This window comes from Stegostoma tigrinum, chromosome 27, assembly GCF_030684315.1.
Source record: "Stegostoma tigrinum isolate sSteTig4 chromosome 27, sSteTig4.hap1, whole genome shotgun sequence".
NCBI lineage: Eukaryota > Metazoa > Chordata > Chondrichthyes > Orectolobiformes > Stegostomatidae > Stegostoma > Stegostoma tigrinum.
Genome location: NC_081380.1, coordinates 17,581,104 through 17,608,857, shown reverse-complemented (window position 1 = coordinate 17,608,857; position 27,754 = coordinate 17,581,104). Strand labels below are relative to the sequence as shown.

At 41.5% G+C, this 27,754-nt stretch overlaps 1 protein-coding gene across 6 annotated transcripts in view; it reads right to left on the bottom strand.

Annotated features, from left to right (window-relative positions):
- Positions 1–27,754, bottom strand: part of LOC125464552 (syntaxin-1A) — a 226,901-nt gene that overhangs the window by 69,061 nt on the left and 130,086 nt on the right. For all 6 annotated transcript variants that reach the window (XM_048557056.2, XM_048557055.2, XM_048557054.2 and 3 more), the window contains exon 6: positions 3,659–3,767. In XM_048557056.2, coding sequence (XP_048413013.1) covers positions 3,659–3,767 — 109 coding nt within the window. The remainder of the gene's footprint in view (positions 1–3,658; positions 3,768–27,754) is intronic.

Below are 27,754 nucleotides of genomic sequence, written 5' to 3'. Positions count from 1 at the left end.
TTCCGAATGATATTGTTGGTCTACATACGGCATATGGACTGCAGTGGTTCAAGAAGGCAGCTCACCATCACCTATTCAATGGCAATTACAGGTGAGCAATAAATCCTGGCACTACTGCCAGTGCCCGCATTTCATAAGTGAATACAAGAGAAGGCTGCAGGGACATATGAGGTGGGTGTGTCAGGTATCAGTAGGGTGCTGGATGTGAAGTAAGGGCTGGAGTTGGCAGGAAGTCGTGGACAAGTTAGAGTGGCATGCAGAAGGCAGTGGCGAGTAATGGTGGGTTCAGGTAGGCATCAGATAGTAAGTACAGGGGATCAGATAAGGAACAGGGATAGGGCAAGTGGACGGTGTGGGGGTATGATGTCATGATTAGGTGGGGAGGGGGACATGTAAGATGTGAGAATGGTGGAGGTGGGGCATTTGGTCAGGTGGTGGTAGGGAGACGGTTGGCATCCAGGAAGGTGGGGGTAGGCAAGGTGCAGTGGGAACACAGAGCGGTGGTAGATTGAGGAGAGGGCTGAATCAGAAATGGAGAAAATGCAAGGGTTGAGATTAATAATGTGCAGAGAGAGAGCATGATAAAAGGATAATGTAGAGATACAGACATCTTCCTGCTCGAACAATGTCTTAGCAAAAGGGGGAGGAAAATGAGGGAAGGTGAAGAGTTAACTTGTTTCACATGTACGTCTTTCATCACAATGCCACGTCCATTACTAATTACGAGTCTATTTTTACCACACAATTTCCATTTAGTCAGGCTTAAAATGTAATTTTTTTTGACTTCACAGAGATTTACTTGGTTTTTTTGTTCATTTATATTAGACTTAAGTAGCTTATTTGAATTGTTGACTGGATTCTACATTTGTGGAGCTTTCTATCCAAGTTGACCTTCCCTCTTTCATCGATATATTTAATTTGTTCAGCAGCCATTGAGCAAATTTGAAAAGTTGCTTCGAGACACAGTTATATTTGAATATAAGACTATTGCCCTATAATAAAATGTCAGGCTGCTGTTCATCAAAACCAAATGTGATATGTTCTGATTGCTAACAAAGCATCTGCCCACGTATCATTGATGAGTAATATTTGACGTGGATACCCAGACATCTAATAATGTGTTACTTCATTTAATGTCACTAAGATTGCTAAACCCAGGCTCTTTCTGCTATTCTTTAGCATTTGCTGGCTTTCCAAAGTTCAGCATAGGCTGCATATTTATCAAGCCCTCTATCTCTTTCAAAGGGATCTGCCAAGCTGGGAGACAGAGACGATGAGATAACAGATGTAGAGCTGAATGAACACAGCAAGCCAAGCAGGATTAGAGGAGCAGGAAGGCTGATATGTTGGGCCTAGACCCTTCTTCAGAAATGACAGCGATAACTCTTTTTTTTGATTTCAAGAGGTTCTGAAGTTTTGACACAATTGCAATTCCAGAGAATTGGAGGATTTGACATGCCCCCAGAGACGGCCAATGTTTGATGATCAAAGCAACAGAACAAATCCCAAGTGGAAAGAGGATGAGACATCAAGAAAAATTAGAGAAGTTCAAGCTCGACAGGCTGTAAAGAAGGTCAGTTAACTGGGACCTCACTGTGGTACATTAAACATTAATTGGCAGTGCTAAAATAAACTGAGAATGTTATTGTAAACTAAATTAGGAGTAGTAGAATCATAAGTACCAAATGCATATTAGGAGGAACTTTCTATCCTTTAAGAATGAAAATAATTCACTCGGAAGTCTATTGAGGAGAGATATTTAGATAGAGAGGTTACCACAGCAACAGACTTCACTGTGGCAGTTTGGGTCATTGAGATGGGTTCAACTAGAGACTTAGGACTCTGAAGGAATATGTATTGATCAGATAAACATGTTTCTCATCCACAAGTTCTCCTATGTTCTCAATCTGTTCACTTCTGTTGAAAATCAAACACAAATTTGATTTTCTTCTAAAGTGGCTTATTTCTCTAAGCTGCCTAGGCAACTTTTCTGCCAATAGTCCACACTGAAGAATTAGATTAGATGAGATTCCCGACAGCATGGAAACAGGCCCTTCGGCCCAACAAATCCACGCTGCTCCTTGAAGCATCCCACCCAGACCCAGACCCATCCCCCTATAACCCACACACCCCTGAACACTACGGGCAATTTAGCATGGCCAATCCATCTAACCTGCACATCTTTGGGCTGTGGGAGGAAACTGGGGCACCTAGAGGAAACCCATGCAGACACGGGGAGAATGTGCAAACTCCACACAGTCAGTCGCCCGAGGCTGCAATCAAACCCGGGTCCCTGGTGCTGTGAGGCTGCAGTGCTAACCACTGAGCCACCGTGCCACCCTGATCGCAAAGCGTAAATATCTAAAATCCAGCATGTTCTATTGAGCATGATTATTTAGGATTGATCAATAGCTAGGATTTGGAAGATCAATATAAAGTGAAAGTCCACTGTAATATCTAGGAAGTGTTGAATTGCTGTCAGTTAAGGCTACATTGAAGATTCTGTTTGATTATGAATGTAAACAATACCATGGCAATATCCACAGAAGAGCATGGAGCAACCCAGCCTTGGCCAATGTAACGCCCTTAAATAATACCAGCAAAGAGCATCAGGCTAGGTGGACATTATTGATTTTGTTGGTTGAGTCCTTTTGTGTAAATTAGTTGCTACCTTTGCTTTCATGACATTAGTGACTGAAACTCAGAAGTAATTTAATGTGAAATACTTCGAGACATTCCAAGGACATGAAAAATGCGATGTACAAACAAATTATTTCTTTGTTTCTCTGCAGGATGACTTAATGAGAAACACCAATGACATTAAATGGTATTCATGAAACCATGTCTAGGAAGATTAAAACTGGTTTTTTTTACACATATTAATCTTGGTAGTTAAGCAGGAAAAATTGTTGCAATGGGATAATATTCTTGAGCTTATAACCTGCCTTTTTGCTACTAACCATGACTCCTGCATCCCAGGAGCAGATTCACAAATTAACTATGTATCTATGAATGTGTCCATCACATTAGTACCATTCATAATCCAATCAGTAACATCTTCAGTGTTTATACACCAACTGCATTCTTGCCGTATATGATCAGTTAGCTATGTTTCCTGAATGTATCTTATCAGTGAGTTCATCAATGCATACCTCACTTCAGTCTCATCCCTCTTCCCCATATGCAGGCAGTAAGTATATTTCCCCAGCACCTGCTTTATCATGTTAAGTCACTGGTGTTGCATTTGCTGTGACACTTAGTCCCAGAAACATTGTGGAGGTTAGTTCTTCATACCATCCATTTATTTAAGTGGGATCCAAGCTATGTACTGCCTCCAATAGGTATTTACATTTTGTGACAGTCATTTCTTTGGATCCAGTGTCACTGACCATGCCTATAGGCACACCACACATTCCCTCTGAAACAGCGTGTATCTGTCTGCATCAGTATTCACCTTACTGTCATGGACCCAATGGACAGAGCATTTACAGTTGACTCCAGTTTCCCTTTCTTCACATTGTTAATTTTGAAAGCTTTGCTTGTTTCAGAGACAACAGTGGCAAGTCCAGGCTGTAAGCAGCTTGCACATTGAACACCATTATTTAAGCGTGGTTCTCTATTTATAGCACTCATTCCAAAAACAGTCACAGGCACTTACTGATTTCGAGTTGTCGCTGGATTCGTCCTTTGCAACGCTCCCTGTAATCAGTCTGTGTACCATTGTACTCAGACATCACCTCTACAAATTTACGGGACAGTGTAGAATGCTGCAAGCAAAAAGAGACAGGATTTGAATTGGAGTTGTGCAATAAAAATACATTTGAAAGAGCTACAGTGTCATCTGCTGTCCTTGTGTTCGATACTATTCTCTAGTTGAGGACAGTACCAGTCGCCTGATTCTATAAATGAAAATACTGCCTGAGAAAATTTACATCATTTACACTGTATATGCACAGTGTCAATTCTGGGCCCTGCAATTTGCATGGACATTAGATTTTTAATCTAAAGAACAAAGAGTAATGTCCGTTTACATTTAAAATTGTTTTCTAACAGCATATATACGTTAACTTTTTCGCTCACTAATAGCAGATAGTCAGTTGCTGGGAATATGAAAAAGCACTTCATCAGCAAACAATGGCTTCAAATATGATTTCATTCATTTTATTATTCCAATCAGAAATGGAGGCAGTGAGTTTAGAACGAGAAGGATTCTTTCTGATCCTGCCAAGGACTCCACCAACCAGCCACACACCATTCTGACATGAAAATATGTTGCATTTCTTTCATTGTCACCGAGGTAAAATCCTGGGACTCCCTCCCTAATAGCACTGTGGCCATACCTACATCAAATAAGGAGGACACTGTAGACACCCGTCATCCCTCTGGGTTGGAAAATTGCATGTGCTGCTCCATTTTTATTTTTAAGAAGGATGAAAGAAGAAAACCAGGTAATTACAGACCAAATTAATAAGATAAATAACCATGGATACTGGAAATCTGAAACAAAAAACAAAAATTGCTGGAGAAACTCAGTAAGTTTGGCTGTAGAAAGTAAGCAGAGTTAATGTTTTGAGTCTGGTGATGCTTCTTCAGGACAGTTCGACGAGTCATTCTAATGACAAATCAATGGACTTGAAACATTAACTCTGCATTCTTCCCACATGTGCTGCCAGACTTGCTGAGTTTCTCCAGAAATTTTCTGTTTTTGCATTACAGACCAATTAATCTAACATTTGTGGTGGGGAAAACGTTGGAGTCTGTAATCAAGAATAGAGTAACTGACTAACTTGAAAACTTTCACTAAATCAGGGAGAGCTGATACAAATTCTTGGCAGGTAGGTCATGCCTTCGGAGAGGTGCCTAAGGTAGTGACAGGGGAAAAGTGTATGAATGTTGTCCATATGGACTTCCAGAAGACATTTAATAAAGTCCCACACAAGAAACTGCTAACTAAGGTGGAAGCTCTCAGAATTCACAGCAAATTGCTGACATGGCTGGGAAATTGGTTGACTGTAAGGTGGAAGCTCACAGAATTCACAGCAAATTGCTGACGTGGCTGGGAAATTGGTTGACTGTAAGGTGACAGAAAGTAGGGATGATGGGCAGGTACTCTAATTAGTCAGTTGTGACAGTGGTATCCCAACAGGATGTGTGTTAGGGCTTTAGTTATTCACATTATGTATTAAACTTCTTGGATAATGGCATAGCGAGTCATATATTCAAATCTGATGACACAAACTTAGGTGGTATTATAGGCAGTGTAGATGATAGCTTAAAATTATGAAGGGATATTGATAGACTAAGTAAACGGGTAAAACTGTGGCAGATGGAGCTCAATTTAAGAAAGTTCATTTTGGACTAAAACAGGATGGATCCGGGTACTTTCTAGATGGTATGATGTTAAATAAACTGGATGTCCAAAGAGACTTGAAGGTTCAGGGGCACAGATTTTTAAAATGTTACAGACAGATGCAGACAATAATCAAGAAAGCGAATGGGTTGCTGGATGTAGAGGACTGGAATACAAGGATGCAGAAGTTATACTACAGTCGTATCAAATCCTGATTAGACCCTATTTGGAGTACTGTGAACACATCTGGATACCACACCTAAGGCCGGATATATTGAGATAATACGGTGTGAAGCTGGATGAACACAGCAGGCCAAGCAGCATCAGAGGAGCAGAAAAGTTGACGTTTCGGGTTGAGTCCCTTCTTTAGAAAATGGGGTGAGCCGAAAGCACAGGTAGAAGAAGGGTCTCGACCCGAAACGTCAACTTTCCTGCTCCTCTGATGATGCTTGGCTGTGTTCATCCAGCTTCACACCATCTTATCTTAGATTCTCCAGCATTGGCAGTCCCTATCTCTGCCGGATATATTGACTTTGGAGGGAGTACAATGAAGGATTACAAGAACAATAACTGGACTTCGGGGCGATATTATGAACAGTGATTCTACAAATTAGGCCTGTTTTCTGTAGAATTTAGAAGGTTAAGGGGTGGTTGGATCAAAGTTTTCAAGACGTTAACAGGCAAAGACAGGTAGATAAACTATTTCCACTGTTTGGGGATTCTAGAACTAAGAGACAAATTCTCAGAACTGGGGCCAGAGCACAACAGGTGTGATGTTAAGAAGCACTTCTAGACAAAGAATGATAGATGGTGGAATTCTCTTCCACAAATGGCAATGGATGCTGAATCAGTTTTTAATTTAAAATCTGAGATAGAAACATTTTCGTTAAGCAACTGTATTAAGGCACGTATATGGAGTTAGGTAAAAATCAGCCACAATCTCATTGAATAGTGGAACAGGCTCAAGGGGACGAATAGTCTTCTCTGGTCCTACGTTCCTGAGTTTCTAAAGGGACTGTAGTTCCAGGAGGCAGCTTACCCCCACCTTCCCAAAGGCAAATAGGGACCATCAGTAAGTATTGGCCCTGCCAGTGCTGACAGCATCATTTAAACTATATAAAAACAACACTGCTTCACTTTCCTTACCCCAAACCCCTGCGAAAGCCTGCAACCCTCGAACGCAATTCTGCATTTCTGAAGTGAACCAAACAGTTCTCCTGGAAAATTTAAGATTCTTTTAGTTCCTACTTAAGTATTATTGCCACTGCAACCTAAACAGTAAGTAGTGACCAGTTCATCAGGTACCTGACTTCAGCATTGAAACTCCACAGACTTTGAAGGGATCATTTGGCAAGCGACTAATTTCAGAGCTCCCCATCCTTACTCTGTTACTGCAGTTATGTTGACATGGTCACTGTTGACCCGAAGATATTGACAGCATTTGACTTGGCATTGGCGCTGCTGCTGAAGCTATGGGCAGAGGTCATTATTAGACACATCATGTTATCGACCATTTCTCAGCTTAAGCTTGGCATGTTGCCCAAGTCTTTCTATTAGCTGGCATGTTTTTCTTTCAATCGGAACAACTGAGAGATGGGAGACAGGAATAATCAATGAACAGCCTCATTCATGACCTTATGACTGAATGAAAAATTGGAAAGTGATGGGGCTGAAAGCATATTGGTACCATTTTCTCTAACAAATATTTGATTTAAGTATTAATATATTCATTATTTTATATTTCTGTAAGCTTGAGTCCCATATATTCCTGATAACATTCTTTTTCTTCCTTTGTCACTATTAAAAGACAGTGATATTAATTATGAAAAACTCAATAACTCGTAACATATGATAACAACCCGTATATGTTGCAAATGATAAAACATTTTCCCATGGTCCTGGTAAATCAGACGTTGATCCAATATATTCTTTTCTCAAAACCAGTTCCGCAATTTCAAGGATACAGCATGTAACTGCTGAATGAAAAATGAAGAAAGCACTGGGAATGGACAATAATCACCGCAGCACAGATACAGGACAAGTACTGGCTGAGCACAGAAAAGAGAATATTTCTTCCTCTGATCAGTGATAGACATATAGACCAAGCAAGGCATAAGGAGAGAGAACAGTCCAGAGAGAATTGTCTCCAAAGAGAATAGCTAGTGACAGGATGAGGCAAAGAGGCAGCAAAGGCGATAGCAGAATAACAGGGACCAGGTTTTGAAAAGCTCAGAGATTTGTCCCTCCCGAGGGACAAAGATGTACAACAGTTATGAAGGAGTTTTGAGAAGATTTGTAGCTCAGGTTGAGGTTCTGGATGTGAGTTTGCTCACTGAGCTGGAAGGTTAGTTTTCAGACGTTTCGTCACCATTCTACGTAACATCATCAGTGAGCCTCCGGTGAAGTGCTAGTGTTACGTCCTGCTTTCTATTTATCTGTTTAGGTTTCCTTGGGTTGGTTGTCATTTCCTGCGTTGGTGATGTCGTTTCCTGTTCCTTTTCTCAGGGGGTGGTAGATTGATTTGGAGCCAATGTGTTTGTTGATGGAGTTCCAGTTGGAATGCCATGCTTCTAGGAATTCTCGTGCGTGTCTCTGTTTGGCATGTCCTAGGATGGATGACACATCCATCTATCAATCCTCCAAATCAATCTACCACCCCCTGAGAAAAGGAACAGGAAATGACATCACCAATGCAGGAAATGGCATCACCAACCCAAGGAAACCTAAACAGATAAATAGAAAGCAGGACGTAACACCAGCGCTTCACCGAAGGCTCACTGATGATGTTACGTAGAATGGTGACGAAACGTCTGAAAACGAACCTTGCAGCTCAGCGAGCAAACTCACATCCAGTTATGAAGGAAAATGCTTGTCAAAGATCCTCACTGATAAAAAAGGAGAACGTAAGCCTGGGAAGACAAATTACCAGGAGAATTTTAATAAAATATTAAACAATTTTTTGTCTGACCAATCTGGTCAATGATCTTTCTGTTTCCTTTCCACTAGCTGTCAGTGCAGACACGCTCCTAACAACTAACTGTACAATTACAAGCAGCCTATGAAAAACAGGGGACCATTTCAAAAAATGAAAGACTTATCTTGCCAACCCCAAAACAGAAAACCATTTTGGACGACAAGCGAATCTATTTGTATTCTGCACTCACAGGTCATCTTTGATCTCTGCACTTAACAGGCAGCATGCTGAAATCATTCATTAAACCGGTAAAGTATTGAAAGGCCTCCTTCATTTTTGCAAAATGCTCCCTATGCACATGTTCATCTTGCACAGCTGGACTACAGCAGTTGCCAGTTAATTACTTGATCCCATATTACTAGTTTTATGAATGTACCCTTCCTTTCCATAGCACCCATATACTTCATTAATAAAATACTATCCCACATCTTTCTGTAGCTGATTTGCTGTGAAACATTTCACACCCCTATGCTCTCTTTACTCCTTGCCAACAACACAACATTTCCATTAATTGTAGATCCCTCTCAGCCCAGCAACCTTCCATGACATTGCCTGTGTTTGAATAAAATATTGCAGGCTTGCTCACAACGTTTCTTTCCTTGTGGATCTTTCCGCTACAATTCTCATTAATAGTGTTTCTTTCTGGTATGTTTTATTTAATCTCACCTACTTTTACATTTGAAATCCTGCTGCAATGTTCTATTTGGTCTCTCTCCATTGGGATATCTGTATCTGTTTAAATGAGATTGAACCACACTAACTGCAGAAATTTGCCCACCTAAGAAGCTACTCCTGTTCTTGGAAGCAAAAGATGTCTCTTATCTTTCTCATCACAGGTTTAGCCAGTCTGCCCCTCACTCTACAGCACAGTCTGTGGAGCAACCTTCGATGTTTTTGCATTTTAATGAGAACCCCCACTCCTCAGTTTCCACATGCAAGGCTTCCATCCAAGCTTTCCCAGGCCCATGGTTTTCTCATAACAAACATGTGGACGGGATGCCCTTCAGCATTGGCTAATGAAGATGTGATCTGGTGACAGGAACAGCTTATGCCTGTTGTTGTCAACATTATGTGATGTATTGCTCAGACCCCCTTCTCCTAGCTAATAATGTGAAAACAGAAATAACTCTGGTTGAATTTCCATGCTCAATGCTGACTTTTTTAATTCGGTCTGAAATTAATGTTTACAAGTTTGCACAGCGGAGCTTTTGATTGCCCTAATTTCTCTCTAATAATTTTGTGGTTGAGCGATTCCAAGAGATTCTCCCTTGGGTTATTCTCATTGAAGAAACAGTGTAGCATTGAAAAGATTATTAACAGCCATTACCTGTGCTTTCAGCTCACCCCATTTATTGATGATTGATGTGTGAAACGTGACAGTGCTCCAATGATGTGTTCATTCCAATATTTCTGATAATTCAACCTAAAACTGATGAGAGTGAAGTGGTTAACATAGATTGTCTTGCAGGGAGTAAACCAGAGCCTCAGGCAAAGGGAAGGCAGGTAGGCAGTGCTAGTGGCGATTACTGCTTCGGCCGTTCAGCAGGCAACTTATCGAAGCGATCTAGGTACTCTCGTAAGAGGCGATGTGAGCAATAGATAGTGCTTTGGAGCTCTGCAGATGACTGCCCTTCCAGGTGTAGCTGGAGCAAGTGCATGCAAATGAGGCTTCAGCGAGCACTCAGGGAGCAACTGAAACAGTACCTGCCCAATACTGCAGTCTAATGTAGCAGCTGGTGAGATCTTTGGAAGGAATAACAGAAGGAATTCCTTAAATAAGGAGAGTGCATAGCTTACAATTGACAGAAAGAGGCCTACAAGGCTGATTAACTGGAGGCTTGCAAAAGTCCTGCAAAGTTAAGGGTGTCCAAGAACAATTCACGAGCTCAGTAACTTGTGGTATAGAATCAGGGAAGACAGCGTATTGATCAGAAAGATAAGAAAATGGAGAGGGAAGCACCAGAGAGTCAGGAATGATGATTTGAGCACAAGAGCTGCTGAAGTCTAAAGCTGAACTGCAAGAGGTCTGCGCACAAAGCTGGAACCCAAGGAAAGTTTGTAGAACTGAACCAAGCTAAAACTGTGGAAGAGGTTCTCAAATCAGGGCTGCACTGTGCAGAGAATCAATCAAGATGTGACAGAAACAGTTACTGTGTCTCAGTATCTCCCTTTGGCAGTTGACACAATTAGAAATTGTCAGACTTTTTATCTCTATCCATCCATATTTACAGAAACATCAATGATCAGCATGGAACCTGGCTCTGTAAAATTAAAAAGATAAGGCATGTAGTAATTTGCAGCGATGGAATAGTGTACCATCAAAAACTTCACTGATAAGTTTTCATTATAAAGCTGAATTCATAAATGTCCCCAGCTATTGAGAAAATCAAGGCTTGTCTGAAAATTAATCTGTGTCAGGTATATTGATGTCACAGGCAACTATTATGTTACACATAATTTCATACTATTGGTTCTTCGTTTGAGAACAGATAGATCAAAACAGACAGAAAATTTACCCTAATTTTCAGAACACAATATTAAAATCTTCGAAGTTTCAGTCTCCATGCTTGAAGAATGGAGAATAAAAGCCACAACTTCTGTTACTGCAGTGGAAGACTTCAGTCTCACATTTACATGCTGGAGTTTTATTTCTCCAATTTTTGAAGAATAAGATGTCTCTTTGCATCTTTGAAGAATAAGGTGTCTTAAACATTAACGCATACAGGAAGGGAATGTCAAGGCATTCAAGTTACACAATGTTGCTATTAGCAGCTTGGTTTGCTAAGAGGAGGAAAGGGTTATTCATCAAGTTTTATTGTCTCCAGTGTTTTCGCCAGGTTTCTAACAATAACGACGTTTGGGCTCATGAGGTCAAATTTTAGTAGAACAGAGTTGGAGTTTGCAAAATCTCTTTCCACATTACTAGTTTTATAAATGTACCCTTCCTTTCCATAGCACTCGTATAACATTATCTACTAAATAGAGCATCATTACTTGGTCTATATTATTTCCATTCTGCTTTCTTCTTGATGAGCATATCAGTGAGGACAGGAATATCTCATTCCGATGGATTCTTCAGGAAGGAAAAATCTTGTAGTCTGTTTATAAACATATTGTTTTCAATTACTCTATGAAAGGGTGTAACGTGCTGTATAAGGGTGCAAGAGTTTGAAAGGGTTAATGCGGTGAATTGCCTTACGCACCATCCATCACGATGTTACACTGACTTGGTGGGAGAATAACTTAGGGTCTCAAAAGGACTAAGACCCATCTTCCAGGTCCTCCTCATAGTCTCTGTAACAATGTCAACCATATCAGTACTTGTACTTAGTGATGTATAACAAACTATAGTAAGTTCTCATTTTAAGTCATCCAACTCAGTGTCACTTCATTTTAACGTCATATATTCTTTAGAGCCTGTTTTTCTGTTTTACCTTGTCATTTTGTTTTAACATTGCTGAGTGCATTGTTGATATCCCAGCTAGACATTGGCGAAGTTGTGCTTCGACATTTCACATCATCATTGTTAATCAACATCCAACATTGTTTGCATCCCAATCATTCTCTCCCTTTTGTCCAGGCAGCGGACAAGAGTCTCACCTTCCTCCTGGCCTTGCTTGCTGTCCTGGTTGTCCTGAATTTTTCTATCCTGGCATAGACTCCTGACCTCACTTCCAGGTTTTGTTTTGTCCCAATCTCTTCTCCCATTCCCTGATCTTAGCTTTTACCCCAGGTCTGGTCTTCTCTTTGTTCCTGGCTTGTCCCGTGACTTTGAACTGAGAGCCTGAGCTCCAGTTAATGGCAGAAATCAGTCCATACAAATAGTTCTTGGTGTCTGGCTGCAATGATCAACTTCTGCCAATAGATGGAATCTAGTTAATCTAACAGGACTACTGTGTAGCAAAGGTGAGTAGAGTTTGTCTTATTATCATTGTGTTCGACCTCTTTTATATTTAGTTAATTCATTTATTTTTCCAGGAATGCAGATGTATTTTGATATCTATCACTTCCTTTAACATTAATTCCTATGGGAGACCATGGTTCACTTAAAGTCATGATTTTCAAGAATGCAACCACAACTTTAAGTGAGGACTCACCGTACATCTTGTTTAAGACACAAATGCCTCGCACACAAGACCAAGTGCGCCTGTAGCTTAATATTCTACAAGAGGATGGTGGTATCAAAAGTACCCAATGACAAGCAATATTGTAAACAACTTCATGCAACAAAGTGGCCAGTGCCAAGAACTGCTCATTCAACAAATTGAACTCAATGGATACAACTAGTACGTGTGTAATATTACAAAATAGTGGACATGTCATCACATCAAAGGAACCTCTTGCTTCTTTTAAACAAAGTAACTTATAACTACCACCCTTCCCACTCTGAACCTTAACCTTCTGAGTCTGGGGAATGCTTCGTTTTGAAGTTGTTTTTAAAGTAAGATTGCTTCTGCCTCTGATATTACCTCCGAGCACTCATATCCCAAGGAAAGGGTCTATGCTATGGAATTCCTGCCAAGGGCACAGGACCCAGTTGGGGTGTGAAGTGTTTACCAACAGCACAGAGAGAGAGAGAGAGATTGACTTGTTAGAATTCCTTTCCAAATAAAAAAAAGCAGCCAACAATGCCAAAACAGGGGGCTTCTCCTCACTGTGATACTGTCAAACAGTCATTTTGTGACTCTTGATCACACCACGCTCCATTCAAATCAGGCAAAATAATGGGGACAGTGGGGTCATCTGCTACTAACCCCTCTCCATCTTCAATTTCTGCCCATGCATTGAAAAAGAAAATTCCTGATGTGACTTTTTAACAGCTCCAAAATGCTGCTGAGCAGTGCTGACAATTTTTATTCTATCAATATAATCATGAAAAATGTTTAAGGCAGAAGTGTCTTGCACACAAGACCAAGTGAGCCTGTAGATTAATATTCTGCAAGAGGATGATCATGAAAAATATTTCTTTCAATTTTTGGAGTGCCAGTGAGAGCGTTTCATTCCATATTGGGTGTGAAGTCTTTTGATTCCTGCTAGTCAGTTCTGCTGCTGCATTATTACTTAGTCATTGCACAAATCAGCGTTGTGTATATTGAAACCTGCAGCTTTGACGTCTGCTGCGACTGTGCAAGCAATGAGGGCCCAATGCATTGGAATAAGACCATCTGTCACTGAAGGGCAGTGCAGCCACAAGAAAGACAAAATAATTACCTGGAAAATACTGATTTATGTAGGACAACTGCACTTTGATTCTATCACCAGTCTTTGCCATGTAATAGGCAGATCTAGCAGCGAAAAACTCTTTGAGACTGGTCTACAACTTAATGCAAAATATGTCAATATTTTCTTGAGTGTGATAGAATTGTGTTGGTGCCAGCGGATCAGAAATCAATATTTCACTTCCCCAACAGACTGCTCCGTGCAAGCACTTCACCCCTGGAGAAGGTCAGAGGCTGGGCCTTTCGTCTCTAGTGTCTAGTACTGAATTGAAATTGTAATGAAAATGTTCTCCATCTCATTAGTGGAGAAATTATCATTTATCCCATTTCCTAGTTGGAATGTCTCCATAGCACACACGATTGCCGATAAACTGCCTGAAAAGAAAGCACTATATATGCTAAAAAATCTGAAACAAAATAAGCACATGTTGCAAACACTCAGGAGGTCAGGAAACATCTGGCAAGAGCACAAGTCAATATTTCACGTGTGGGAACTTTCTTAAGATGAGGAGACCATATGTTGACTTGTATTCTCCATAGATGCTGCTTGACCAACTGAAAAATATTTTGAACTCAATTTGTGCTACATTTGCAGGAACACTCAGACAGACCACAAAGATAATGGAGATAAATGAAACTATTATTTTGATGCAGAGACTCAATACTTTGCAACTGTATAGAAGCTTTTAAAAATAAGACCATAAGACATAGGAGTGGAAGTAAGGCCATTTGGCCCATCAAAGTCCACTCCGCCATTTAAATCATGGCTGATGGGCATTTCAACTCCATTTCCCTGCACTCTCCCCATTGCCCTTGATTTCTTCTGAGATCAAGAATTTGTTGATCTCTGCCTTGAAGGCATCCAACGTCCCGGCCTCCACTGCACTCCGTGGCAATGAATTCCATAAGCCCACCACTCTCTGGCTGAAGAAATGTCGTCTCATTTCAATTTTAAATTTACCCCCTCTAATTTTAAGGCTGTGCCCACGGGTCCTAGTCTCCCCGCCTAACGGAAACAACTTCCTAGCGTCCACCCCTTCTAAGCCATACATTATCTTGTAAGTTTCTATTAGATCTCCCCTCAACCTTCTAAACTCTAATGAGTACAATCCCAGGATCCTTAGCCGTTCATCATACGTTAAGTCTACCATTCCAGGGATCATCCGTGTGAATCTCCGCTGGAGATGGTCCAGGGCTAGTATGTCCTTCCTGAATAAGTCTAATCTTTACTATTCATGACACTGGGAACACTTGACAACACATTTATGTCTACAATGTTGTGTCTACACATAGCCTCTTATGCTACTCATGCTACCTCCGACCTCAGAGTACTTTATGGTATAGTGCACACTATATCACAGCTAGGAATGTCTACAATTCTGATCACAGCAAAACACAAATTTAGTTCTTTCAATGGTCCTTTCCACAAATCTAAATTAGTGCCTATTGTTTCTCTATCTGTGCAAAAATGTCTGTCTCAGTGACAGTGTGGTGCTAGTGGTTCAACCCCTCAAGCCCAATGTTTCTGCTGAGGATGAGCAGGGTTGCGTAAATCTCAACCGGCAATTCCATGCTTCACTGACAAAGGTGCACATATTAGACTGCTACTGCCTTCAGTCAGATTTGATTTTCACTCATGGGGTGTCTAAAACACAACATATGCAATTTAGTCCCAGTAGGAGAAGGTCTAAATGTTCTTTGAAGAGGTGGGATACCCTCTGAGAGAGGTGCTCTTCGGAATTGTTAAACATAGACAAAGTGTGAATTAAATGTGGACAAACTCATTAGGCTTTCAAAGGGAGGTGCCAAGGCATTTAAATGTCCTGTCCTTTCAAACACTTGATTAAATCATCTGCACTTTTAACAAGTACATGCTCAATATTTCACAACATCATGATCACAGCGGGTTGCCCGTCAGTTTACAGGTTCACAGCTCCAAGTACTTTTAAAATCTTTGAAATGGGACTATGAATATAAACACTTGTTTTATTAAGGTTTTAAAATAAGCTAAATGTAGTGAAAACGTTTTCATCAATGACAGTATTTTTAATTGTGTATTTATCAGCAGATATGTCAGAATTTTAATTAGTTCCAGCTGGAATCCTGAGGTCTGTCCAGAAGCGAAACTGTCCAAGTTGGAGGCTGGATAGTGGGTCAGTTGACTTGGGGGTGTAATATGTGCTGTGTGTTTTCCTCCAACAGGGTATTTTACTTGATCTAGTAATGCTAATGTTACCTGTCACAACACAAGAAAAATGTCTGGGCATGATACTGTGGTCCATTCATTACAACCAACTATTATGTACAAACATTGCATTCCAAAGGCACATGAGTGTCTGGGCTTATATTTGGCCAATATGCTACAACAGAGGAGCATGATTCGAGTAATGTCACGATTCAAGTGATCCAAGGTAAGGTGGAATATGATACCTTTGTACACTCAGATCACAAGTTCAGGTGCAGTGATGATATAATTAACATGTTTCTTAAAAGCACACTGATATACGGATTGAGACATAACACAAATGCAGGTGATCAGTTGCTATGAGTTGGCACTAATATGACATAGATGCTATCAAGCTCAATGGGGATTAATGAGGGATATGGTTTCTCAGTTGGAATTAGTTTGGCATAGGAGCTATCAAGACCTTGGTGGAGATCTAGGGGATCTAGGCTGGCATTACAGGTATGGGGAAAAGGGCATATATTGACCTGGGGGTATGAGGCACTACAATTTGATACACGGGAGTGTAGAATGCTGTGGGCTCAAGGGGATGTTGTGTGGAGTGTGTGATGGGAGCTGTGGGTAGAGAGGTGGGGCTGAAGGATATGAGGGGTATTCTTAGAAAAGCCAAGTAGATGCGAAACACAGCAATGAACACTTCTGTCTCACTGGTTATTCAAAAATTAAAGATACCATATCAACTTTGTTAAATTTGTACAAAAGAATCCTACGTAAATGCATTGCCCGGTGCACCACTAAAAAAATATGAAGTGCACAAGTATCCATCCACTGTTAATTTTCTCTGTGAACTTCAGTGATTCATTCACTGTTTGCTTGTTCAATGATAAAGTTGGTACCTCTTAGAGGTCATAATGACTATGCAAGAGAAATGGACTATCGATCAGGATTGTAGCATGTGACCTCTTGGCAGAGAAAGACTATTTACACACAAACAAAGCAAAGATCAACTCAAATTGCATGTACTTAAGTATTCCCAGCAATGCCATGTTGATCAAGTCCTCCTCCTCCTCCTGATTTGCCTGTTGTTTCACCAGGTACAATATTATTGTGGGCAGGGGAGGGGAACAGAGAGAGCAAGAAGCATGTGTATACAAATCTCCAGGTCAAATCGGGACCAAACCAAGTCAAAACTGTTAAAAGAAATAGATTTTCAGGAGCACAAAAGCTGACGTTTCGGGCCTCGACCCTTCATCAGAGAGGGGGATGGGGTGAGGGTTCTGGAATGAATAGGGAGAGAGGGGGAGGCGGACCGAAGATGGAGAGAAGATAGGTGGAGAGGAGAGTATAGGTGGGGAGGTAGGGAGGGGATAGGTCAGTCCAGGGAAGACGGACAGGTCAAGGAGGTGGGATGAGGTTAGTAGGTAGGCCCTCCAACCCCACCACACCCGGCACCTTCCCCTGCAACCGCAGGAAATGCTACACTTGCCCCCACACCACCTCCCTCACCCCTATCCCAGGCCGCAAGATGACTTTCCATATTAAGCAGAGGTTCACCTGCACATCTGCCAATGTGGTATACTGCATCCATTGTACCTGGTGTGGCTTCCTCTACATTGGGGAAACCAAGCCGAGGCTTGGGGACCACTTTGCAGAACACCTCCGCTTGGTTCGCAATAAACAACTGCACCTCCCAGTCGCAAACCATTTCCACTCCCCCTCCCATTCTTTAGATGACATGTCCATCATGGGCCTCCTGCAGTGCCACAATGATGCCACCCAAAGGTTGCAGGAACAGCAACTCATGTTCCGCTTGGGAACCCTGCAGCCCAATAGTATCAATGTGGACTTCATCAGCTTCAAAACCTCCCCTTCCCCCACCGCATCCCAAAACCAGCCCAGTTCGTCCCCTCCCCCCACTGCACCACACAACCAGCCCAGCTCTTCCCCTCCACCCACTGCATCCCAAAACCAGTCCAACCTGTCTTGCTTCCCTAATCTGTTCTTCCTCTCACCGATCCCTTCCTCCCACCCCAAGCCGCACCTCCATTTCCTACCTACTAACCTCATCCCACCTCCTTGACCTGTCCGTCTTCCCTGGACTGACCTATCCCCTCCCTACCTATACTCTCCTCTCCACCTATCTTCTTTTCTCTCCATCTTCGGTCCGCCTCTCCCTCTCTCCCTATTTATTCCAGAACCCTCACCCCATCCCCCTCTCTGATGAAAGGTCTAGGCCCGAAACGTCAGCTTTTGTGCTCCTGAGATGCTGCTGGGCCTGCAGTGTTCATCCAGCCTCACATTTTATTATCTTGCATTCTCCAGCATCTGCAGTTCCCATTATCACCAAAAGAAATAGATTCTTGGTTTTATTAATAGAAAACAAAAGCACCAATGTAATATTAAACCTTAATGAAATAGTGATTAGACCTCAGATAAGAGTAATGCACTCAGTTCTGGGCACCGCACTTTGGGATGAATGTCAAAAACATCGAGAAGATACTGAAAAAAAGAACTAAAGCAATACCAGAGACGAGATAACAAAGTGTAGAGCTGGATGAACCCAGCAGGCCAAGCAGCATCAGAGGAGCAGGAAGGCTGTCGTTTTGGGCCTAGACCCTTCTTCAGAAACTTTAGTCCTGTGGAGAATGGCAAAGCTGAGATTGTTCACTTATTCATTCATTCATGGGATGTGGCTGTCACAGGCCAGGCCAGCATTTATTGCCCATACCCAATGCCCTGTAGAAGATGAGCTACTTTATTGAACCATTCCATTCCTTGGCATGTAGGAACACCCATCACGCTGTTAGCAAAGGGAGCTCCAGGATTTTGACCCAGCAACAATGAAAGAATATTTCCAAGCCAGGATGGTGTGCGGCTTGAAGGAGACCTTGGAGGTGGTGGTGTTTTTGTGCATTTAGTTCCCTTATCCTTCTTTAACCAGGTAAGTTGGAGAGGAGATCTGGTAAAGGTATTAAATTATACTTGGTTTTGAAAGAGTTCATAAGGAGAATCTGAGGCAGAAGAGCGAGTAACCAAAGGACATGGATTTAAGGTGACTGGCGACTGATCCAGGGTGACGTGAGGAACCTTTTCTTTAATAAAAAAAAAAGCCACTTGTTGTGATTTAGAATGCACTGCCTGAAAGGGCGGAGGACACAAATTCAACAGTTACTTTCAAAAGGGAATTTAATAAATACTTGAAGGGAAACCATTTGCGCGACTCTGGCCAGATGACCACCATCTGCACAGTGTCATTCTATGATTTTGCAGGTCTAGTTTAGGCAGCAGAATGAATTTTGCAACTGAAAAGGTTTACAGTTTTTACTGAGTAAAGATGAGGTATAACGTCGCTGGCAATGCTTCTTGACAGAATTGCTGACTGGATTTTTCCTGTCTGCTTCTCCCAAAGGCGATGTGGTGCCTGCTCACCTTTCAAATGGTGATGTTTTTAGCAAAAGGCCATCATGCTATCTTAATGGTTGCTGTAGCAATTTAGCTGCCTGTTATTACAAAGATGAATGTTCACTTATTAGACAGAACTGAATGTTGATGCTGAATCTGTCCTATGGCTTCTCGGCTAGTTAATCCTTGTCAGTTAGCAACGTGAAACCATCCTCCTCCTCTAATATTGCATTATTTATGCAATCATGCAACCACGATAGGAATATCAACAAGAGCGATCACATTGGGTCACAGTAATGAAAGAAATCTTCCATACATGACCAAACAAAAGTACTGAAAGCACTAGTACTGGTGAACACTGTGTTATCTTTAACTCTTACATGTGCAGCACTGTATATCATCGAGCCATCATCTCATGAGACGGAAGGCTGTCAAGGAGAAAGAAAAAGGCTGCATATTTCTTATAATCTGCAGCACAGATGAAACCAGTCCACAGCAGTGCTCAAGCTTCATGTAGTCATCATTCTATTTTAATTACCCCTTCCACCTTGCTGATATAATTCCCCAATTTTTTTCACTCATCTGAACATCAAGTACTATTGCTGCTATCAGCTTTAATTCCTTCATTTGTCAGCAAGCTCCACATCTCCATCGTCCTGCGTGTGAAGTAATTCCTCCCAAACACTTTGGGTGGAATTTAATCCCTCCCTCGAGGTGAGTTTAAATGTGAGGGGTCCTTTAACTGGAATGGAAAGGTGGCAGGTGAAGACCTTGTCACCTTCCCACCTCTGCATTAATCAAGGCTCACTGATGGTCTTCCAACCCTGTCACCAATTAGAAGCTAATTGTCCAGCTGAGACTGCCTCCCAGGGACTCCTACCCTCGGAAGACCAAATTCAACATGCTGCTGGGGTAGTTGGGTTAAGATAAGGAAGTTGGAGGACAGGGTATTTAAAAGTAATCAGTGCCTGATTGAGGGATGTGCTGTTGAGAAGGGGCTTGGTTCATCAAGAGTCAATCCCTTGCTCTTGCTGCTGACTATGTTCCCAATGCCACCTGGGCTTCCTTAGCTGAGAGAATAGAGTCTCTGCTGGATGTATTACCAGCAGCAATCACCACTCTCTACACCACCGCACAGTGCACTCAAAGCAGCAGCGGGGAAGAGACTGTCACACATCTCCTTCCAGACAAGGTCTGGAGAGAGAGGCAGTGGTTTTTGTCAAGATTCATCCTGAGCAGCGCTGTGATGCAGGGCTCTGTGGTCTATGGGCTGTTCCCTGGGATGCAAACTCTGATAAATAACGATAGTGTCTGGAAGACCATCAACTTTAGTCTGCTCAAAACTTGTTGATCTCCCAGGGTAAAGAGTTGACCTTGCCTGAGTTCCAAAACAATGCAACAGCTTGTAAAATAGTAATTACTGCTAGCGAGTTTTGAGAAGATTTGTAGCTCAGGCTGAGGTTCTGGATGTGAGTTTGCTCGCTGAGCTGGAAGGTTAGTTTTCAGATGTTTCGTCACCATTCTAGGTAACATCATCAGTGAGCCTCCGACGAAGTAATTACTGCTTCTAGAATTTGAGGAAATCAGCTCCAATACTGAAAATACCTCATAAAAGAAGTTCTTACAGCCACAATTTTTTCTGTCCTCCCTCGTGGATTACCTTAAAAGTGGAATTGCAGGGATGACAGAGTAGTGACGGTCGTGAGAATCTGAGAGTGAATCCAAGCTGCAGATTCTCAGTGGCATTTGGTATGCTTGCCTTCATTGGCCATTACACAGAGTATAAGTAGTTGGGAGTTCATGTTGCAGTTGTTCATAACAATAGTTAACCAAAATTGTAATACTGTGTGCAATTCAGGCTCACTATTGGAAGGATGTTGTGAAACTTGAAAGGGTTCAGAAAAGATTTGCACGGATGTCGCCAGAGTTGGAGGGTTTGAGCTATAGGGAGATGTTGAGTGGACTGGGGCTATTTTCCCTGGATCATCAGAGGCTGAAGAGTGACTTTCTAGAGATTTATAAAATCATGAGGGGCATGGATAGGGTGAATAGGCAAGGTCTTTTCCCTGGGGTGGGGGAGTCCAGAACAAGAGGGCATAGGTTTAAGGTGAGAGGGGATAAGATTTAAAAGGGACCTAAGAGGCAACGTTTTCACACAGAGGGTGGTATATGCATGGAATGAGTTGCAAGAAGTGGTGGAGGCTGGTACAATTACAACATTTAATAAACATCTGGATAGGAAGGGTTTAGAGGGATATGGGCCAAATGCTGACAAATGGGGCTAGATTTATTTAGAATATCTGGTCAGCAAGGACAATTGGACTACATGCTGTATGTATCTGTGACTCTGAGTGTTGCAAACTGGCACATTCCAAGGTTCAGGACTATGTACTGCAGGACGCACTGAAGCATGGGGCAGCTGCTGCCAAGGCACAGCGGGGGAAAAACCCTCTAATACCTTTCTGCCACAGTACAACAGGGATCCATTCCATTATCTGATCCCCTTGTTGCCATAAAAAGTAAATATTTTCTTTCTACATTAGATAAAAATGCCTTCATTATTTACAGCTTCACGGAAGCTCTGTGGGATGAATTATTTGCGTTTCTCTCCTCATTGGAAAGACTCTACAGAACAGAATGAGAGCCATTTTGCATGTATTTACGGATGACTTTTTTTAAACGAATAAAGTATATTTTTGCAATTAGAAAAGATAAGGAGTTCATTTTAAATTGAATACAAAGACGATGGGAATTAGTCCATAGCTTAGATAAGTAGTATGAGGTGCAGAATAAATCAAGAAGTATTGAATCCCTCTACTGACTGTGCTAGTTCAAGGAGGCTAGGTTCTTCATCTTACCTAAATTACAAATGATCAATTAGTTCTCTCTGTCTCTCTCTCTCTCTCTTTCTGATGGGGAGAGATGCCAATAGCCCTTTGTTAACTATAGCTCCTTACATACATACATCCCCGTACGTGCTTGCAGAGGTGATCAGATTTCATCCCATGTGCCTCTCCTCCTACCTTCCCCACCCTCTCTACTTCTCTGACTGGCCTCCTACTCATTTCTCCTCTTCCTCAGCCCACAAATCCCTGAAAACCTGGTGATATGTACAATTCAGAGCCCATTAGTTCTGCCTTGCTGATTAGATTAGCTGCACTGGGCATGAGCAGTGTTACATATGGTTACATCTACGGGGCTTCGAAGACATGCTTAACTCCAGCCTTATGTTGTTTCGTGAACTTCAGATGACAGCATTGCTCCTTTACCTGCCAAGCTAAATTATTCCTTTCTCTCTTCCAGATGGAATACTGTATTGAAGTTGAAAGTTTGTAACAGAGGTTGACACTAGCTGTACATAGCCAGTGCTACTAAGGCAGCGTTGCTATGGCAAAGGATTGCCTGCAGTTTTCTGAGACATCTCTGCCTAACTGGTAAAACAACAAATTCTCAGCCAGGTTTATACAATTCCTTTATTGATCATGTTCTGAATTTCTCCAGTTTCACCAGTTGCAGGACAATCATTCAGAAAAGCGAGGTAAACATTTTAGGAAAATGCCAAGATTTGATTTATGATTGTAATATTGCAGCTTAATACATAACGAACTGCCTCCTAATTGTGCACTGCGGAGGAAGCCTACAAGCTGGCAGTGTAATAGATCACTGTGGATTATTTAGAATCTGCTCCTCAGTGTATATCGAGTTCCTTGTTCACACTGAATGCAATTTCTCACTGCTTTTGTCCAAAGGAAGGCAGTTAATAAGTACAAGAACAGTGGCCCGACAGTATTCTAGCTCCCTCTGATCAGTGCTTTATGCAGCTATGAGCAATGTTATTTTGTTCACCGGGCATTTGTTCATCCCTTTGTTCACCAGGCCAAGTCAATAGCAGATCAAGACCGACAACATCATGGAACCCTGGCATCTGAGAAATCGAAAAAAAAGTGTCTCAATAGCTGTGCGGCTCCCAACTGTATTTAAGTGGCTCACACAGGCTGCCAGTGAACCTGAAAATGATCTCCCTAAAAGTGCAGCAGTGAAGCAAGGAAGAATATTCCTGAACAATGCAGACAACAGTGAGCCCAACAATGAAGTTAAATTTAATATGCTGCTTTAAAAGCAGTTTTTAAAAATCACTTTCTGACATTGCATTCTAATCAGAGGGAATTGTTCAATATCAAAACAAGAACCATAAATCTGACACCAGACCTGGTGTGCTGCGCCGAGGTAAATCGACGTTGTAAATTATGTGCTGTACGGCTCTTTTTCAAGTCATCCTTAAGGCTCATTTATATTCAGTTTACAAGTGCTGGCTGTGAATATTAAGATGCCATCAGGCACAGCACCACAGAAGAGGAAGACTCTCATCATTTCTCTGAGGACAGACAGAGCAGCCTGGCTGGCAGTTGTGGTTTGTTTGGTTACCAGGGTTGAACAAGTCCAGCTACACTGCAGAGAACAAGAAACTGGCTTGGCAACAGCTGCTGTTTTTCCACCACTCCTGAAACATGGAGGTAGATGTCACCCATAGCTGTGGCTGTTTATGACATTCTAAAGTGTATCCAGCTCTCGCAGAAACAGCATGACCACACAAACACAAATGTCAGAAACAGTGGATTGGCAGCTGACATCTGACCACTGCTGCAATATTAATTCAGCTTCAAACTATCATCGCTGTGTTATACCTTATAGGAAGGAGTTCAATAGTAAATGGCAATTTCACCTTTAAATATGGGGTAGGACCAGAAATCAATGACATTTTGGTGAAATATTTAAACAAGCCATAAAAACCTCCTCAGACTTTCCTGGCTAACATGATGCGACTTGCATAAATAGTGAATGAGAAAAGGCACTACTTAGGATTGAAAAATGAGTACCATTGTGTAGTCTCAAATGAAACACAACACTCAACAATAGCACTGTGCAGTTAAGCCTTAACCCTGCTAAATAAACTGCAACACTGTGCAATTACACACTGAATAACCCTCACATTGAATAAACAACAATGGCATACTGTTACAAACAGTAACTCTTACGCTGCTAAATAAATGTGCAACTACAGATTTGCTGGCCGCAACTATTCATAAACTTTGTCACAGAGATAGTAGGAATTGCCGATGCTGGAGAATCTGAGACAACACGGTGTGAAATTGGATGAACACAGCAGGCCAAGTAGCATCAGAGGAGCAGGAAATTTGACGTTTCGGGTTGAGACCCTGCAATCATAAACTTTCATTTCTTTTAACTTTTCATTTTCATGCCCTGAAGTTCTGCCTACCTTAATGAGCTAATGGCTTTGTCATTTCTACATCTCCCATCACTTAGCTGCCAGAATGATAATAATGACATTTGCTTCACCTCATGTTAAGAAGTATGCATTACTCCATATTTCCCCAACTTTCTCAAACTATTAAGGTTCTTCTCCAATTTGGGAAAATAGGACACTTTGCTGGAGAGTTTCCCCATTTTGCTGTTTGATGTAGCAGGAACAGAATTCTATGAAGAGAAATAAGGAAGTATCTTTCTATGATACATCCTCAACCCTGACATTCGCAGTACAAGTCCTTTGGGCTTGTACATGCTTGCTCCATCTCATGTTGCACATATCTCCCAGACTACCATTCTTCCTCTATCCCCCAATTCCTGGTGCATAAAGGGAAGAGGCCTATAACTTATGAAGGAAATCCCTGTCCAACATTCTTCTCTGACCCAGATTCAGATAATCTAAAAGAAATTCCAAACTATTGATTATTATCTTAAAATCAACATTTTGGAGCAATGATCTTATGGTTTTCAAATAAATACACCTCATACTTTTCTGAAGGACTGATAGGAATTTGTCCTTGTGACCACCTGCAGACACTGATTCCAAAGGTCAACCCTCCCCTTTCAGGAAAAGCTACATTGCTCCACAAGAGTCCCTCTCATAACTTGTTTCTCATTCTTTAAATACGATCCAGACCATACAATACTCTAGATGAAATCTCAATCGAGTCTTGTATAGTCCTAATATTGTAGTACTATCTTTATGCTTAACAATTCAGTGTAAGACCTTGATTACTCTGTCAGTGTTTGAACCACTTAAAGCTCAAAAGCCAAATCAATAAAAGTTCAATACTCTGTGAACATTTGTGCTGAAGAGAATTAAGTTAGAGAGTGGTTAAATGATACAATGTATTTGTTGGACCTCATTGCCTCTGGTTTAAGCTTGTCTACTGTGGTGATACAAGGACATGCTTTATAGAAGAAAGTGTATTTTTATTTAATTTTAATTCATTTTTTATTAATTTACTCCAGCTGGAACCCACTAACTTAATTGCTAAAAAGGTAAAAGACACATTCAAGTGACTTGGGATCACAAACATTGATGACAGGGCATTTGCTTCATTGTACCTTCTACATTCCAACCCCACTGAAATGGAGATAACCTATTTGCAAAGCAACAAAAACAGTTGCCTAGCTGGAGTATAAAGGGGGGCTATCTCCTACAGCAAGGCTCACACCGCCGCCAATATCTGACACCTCTCTCTCTTTTAATTATCTCCTTCTCTCTGTCAAACACAACTCTGTCCCAATCCCACTCTGCTGCTCTCAGTCAGGTACTGCAGCAATTTTCAAACCTCAAAATTGGATTCCTTAGGAAGCACTATTTCAGAGCAAAGCACTAGGATGATAGTCTGGGTGGAAAGAAAAACCATTAGACATAATCATTTGTACAATGAAGTACTGACCACAAAAGATATGTGCTCAGAAATAATCTCACTGTGTAAGGACGGCAATGGAATAAACTAACCATGACCAACAGTGGGCCATTTGCTAGTTGTAGACAGCTCATGCGTCAAACCAACTAGCCAGTGTGTGTTTAAATTATTGTTTTCTCTGTAAACCAGAACTCGGAAGTGAGATACTAAAGGAGTAAAATCTAAAGTGGTTTCTTCCCCTCTCTCTAGACAACCTGTCTGTTGGTCTTGTCTATCCAGGTAAAAATTTTAAAAAGAATTTAACTCATAGCAACTGCTTCCAGAGGAGCAGATACATCATCCAGCTACATGCTTAAATCACCTGGATGCTGAAAGCAGCAGGATCCCACCAGTTCAACAAGAAGCCTGTCACATTACTAACCAACAAGAGCTATATATCCTTCTAAATTGCTTAAACTGTTCACCAGCTCTCTAACCTATTTGTGAGAGTGTGAATTTTGTGTTTGTTAGTGTGTGTGAGAGAGACAGAAAGTCTGGGCCTATTTAAATTAATTTTACTCAGACAGGATTAAATACAAAACTATCCACTTTAAAAAAAACCTCAAGAAAACCTGTCTGACAATACAGCGCCAATACACCAAGGCAGTCCAATTCTCACACTCACACACACACACACACACACACACACACACACACACACACACACACACACACACACAGAGAGTCCCAACCAGCTAGTCGCCACACCCAACAGCCTCCATGCCGATTATGGGAATGATCGCCATGAGTCTCATAAGAGCCATCTAGTCTGGAACAAAAGTACTGACCAGTTTCACATGGGCCAGTTTTGCAGATGCAGGGAATGAACTTGACATGCAGTGACATTCAGGTCTATTAGTCAACTATCTATTGAGAATGGAGTCAAATGAGAGTGTGAAGAGGTGGAGGCGGCTGCCACATTTTCTGCAGAACATTAGTGAAATGAGTTGAGATTTTAATATCTTTTGGTGTCAGATCACAAATTAACATTTGCTGAATTAAATGTAGTGTCACTCTCTATTCCATCCTTCACTACCAATCTTGGCACCTACCTTATAGTCCTTCTGTTCTGGAGACAGAATTGTGCTGCATGTTGAGTGCAGGACTTTAGGACTATAAAACCACAAGACATAGAAACATGAGAAGGCCATTTGGCCCATTGAGTCAACTCTGCCAGTCAATGAGATCATGACTTTCTTTTTGCCATGATTTATGCAGGATCCAAATTCCCATCTGTACTCTGTAGCACATTTCAATCCTGCCAGAGTAGCAGCCTCAGAGAAGTGAATGGGGCAGTGTTTGAAGGACAGACAAATGCCAGTGTGGTTGGTGGTGTGTGGGGGGTTGGGGAGAGAAAGAAAACCGTGTCACTGCAGAAAACACAGGGGATGACAAAAGGTGTCATTGTGGATAGTGGTGGGGAGGTGGTAGATTGCCTTCTGGCAAGATGTGGGGGTGGATGGTGCTGTCTGGAAGCATGATTATTAAGAGATGAATAGGAGGAGGTGAACAAGAGAGTGGGAAACAGCAGCACTAAGCTAAATGATAGTAATTATTAAAGATTGTTACTTTGAATGTAGGCAGAACAGTAAAGAACCAGCGTAAACACAATCACATTGTACTGAAGACACATGAACATGCATCAAAAATCAAAATGTTCTGGTGGAGTTTGTGCTGAGTACCATCCCCAATCATGGAACATTTCAAAATCTGCCATTGAACACTTGTTCCTGTAATACAAGTGTTGGAATGGTGTACATGTTTTTAGATTTATGTGTATATCTAATAGATATGCATTTTTTATACATACGTTATACAGCTTAGATTACAGAAAACTCATGTTGTGCTGTACTCTCACCAAAATGAGAACTTCTTGTACATTAT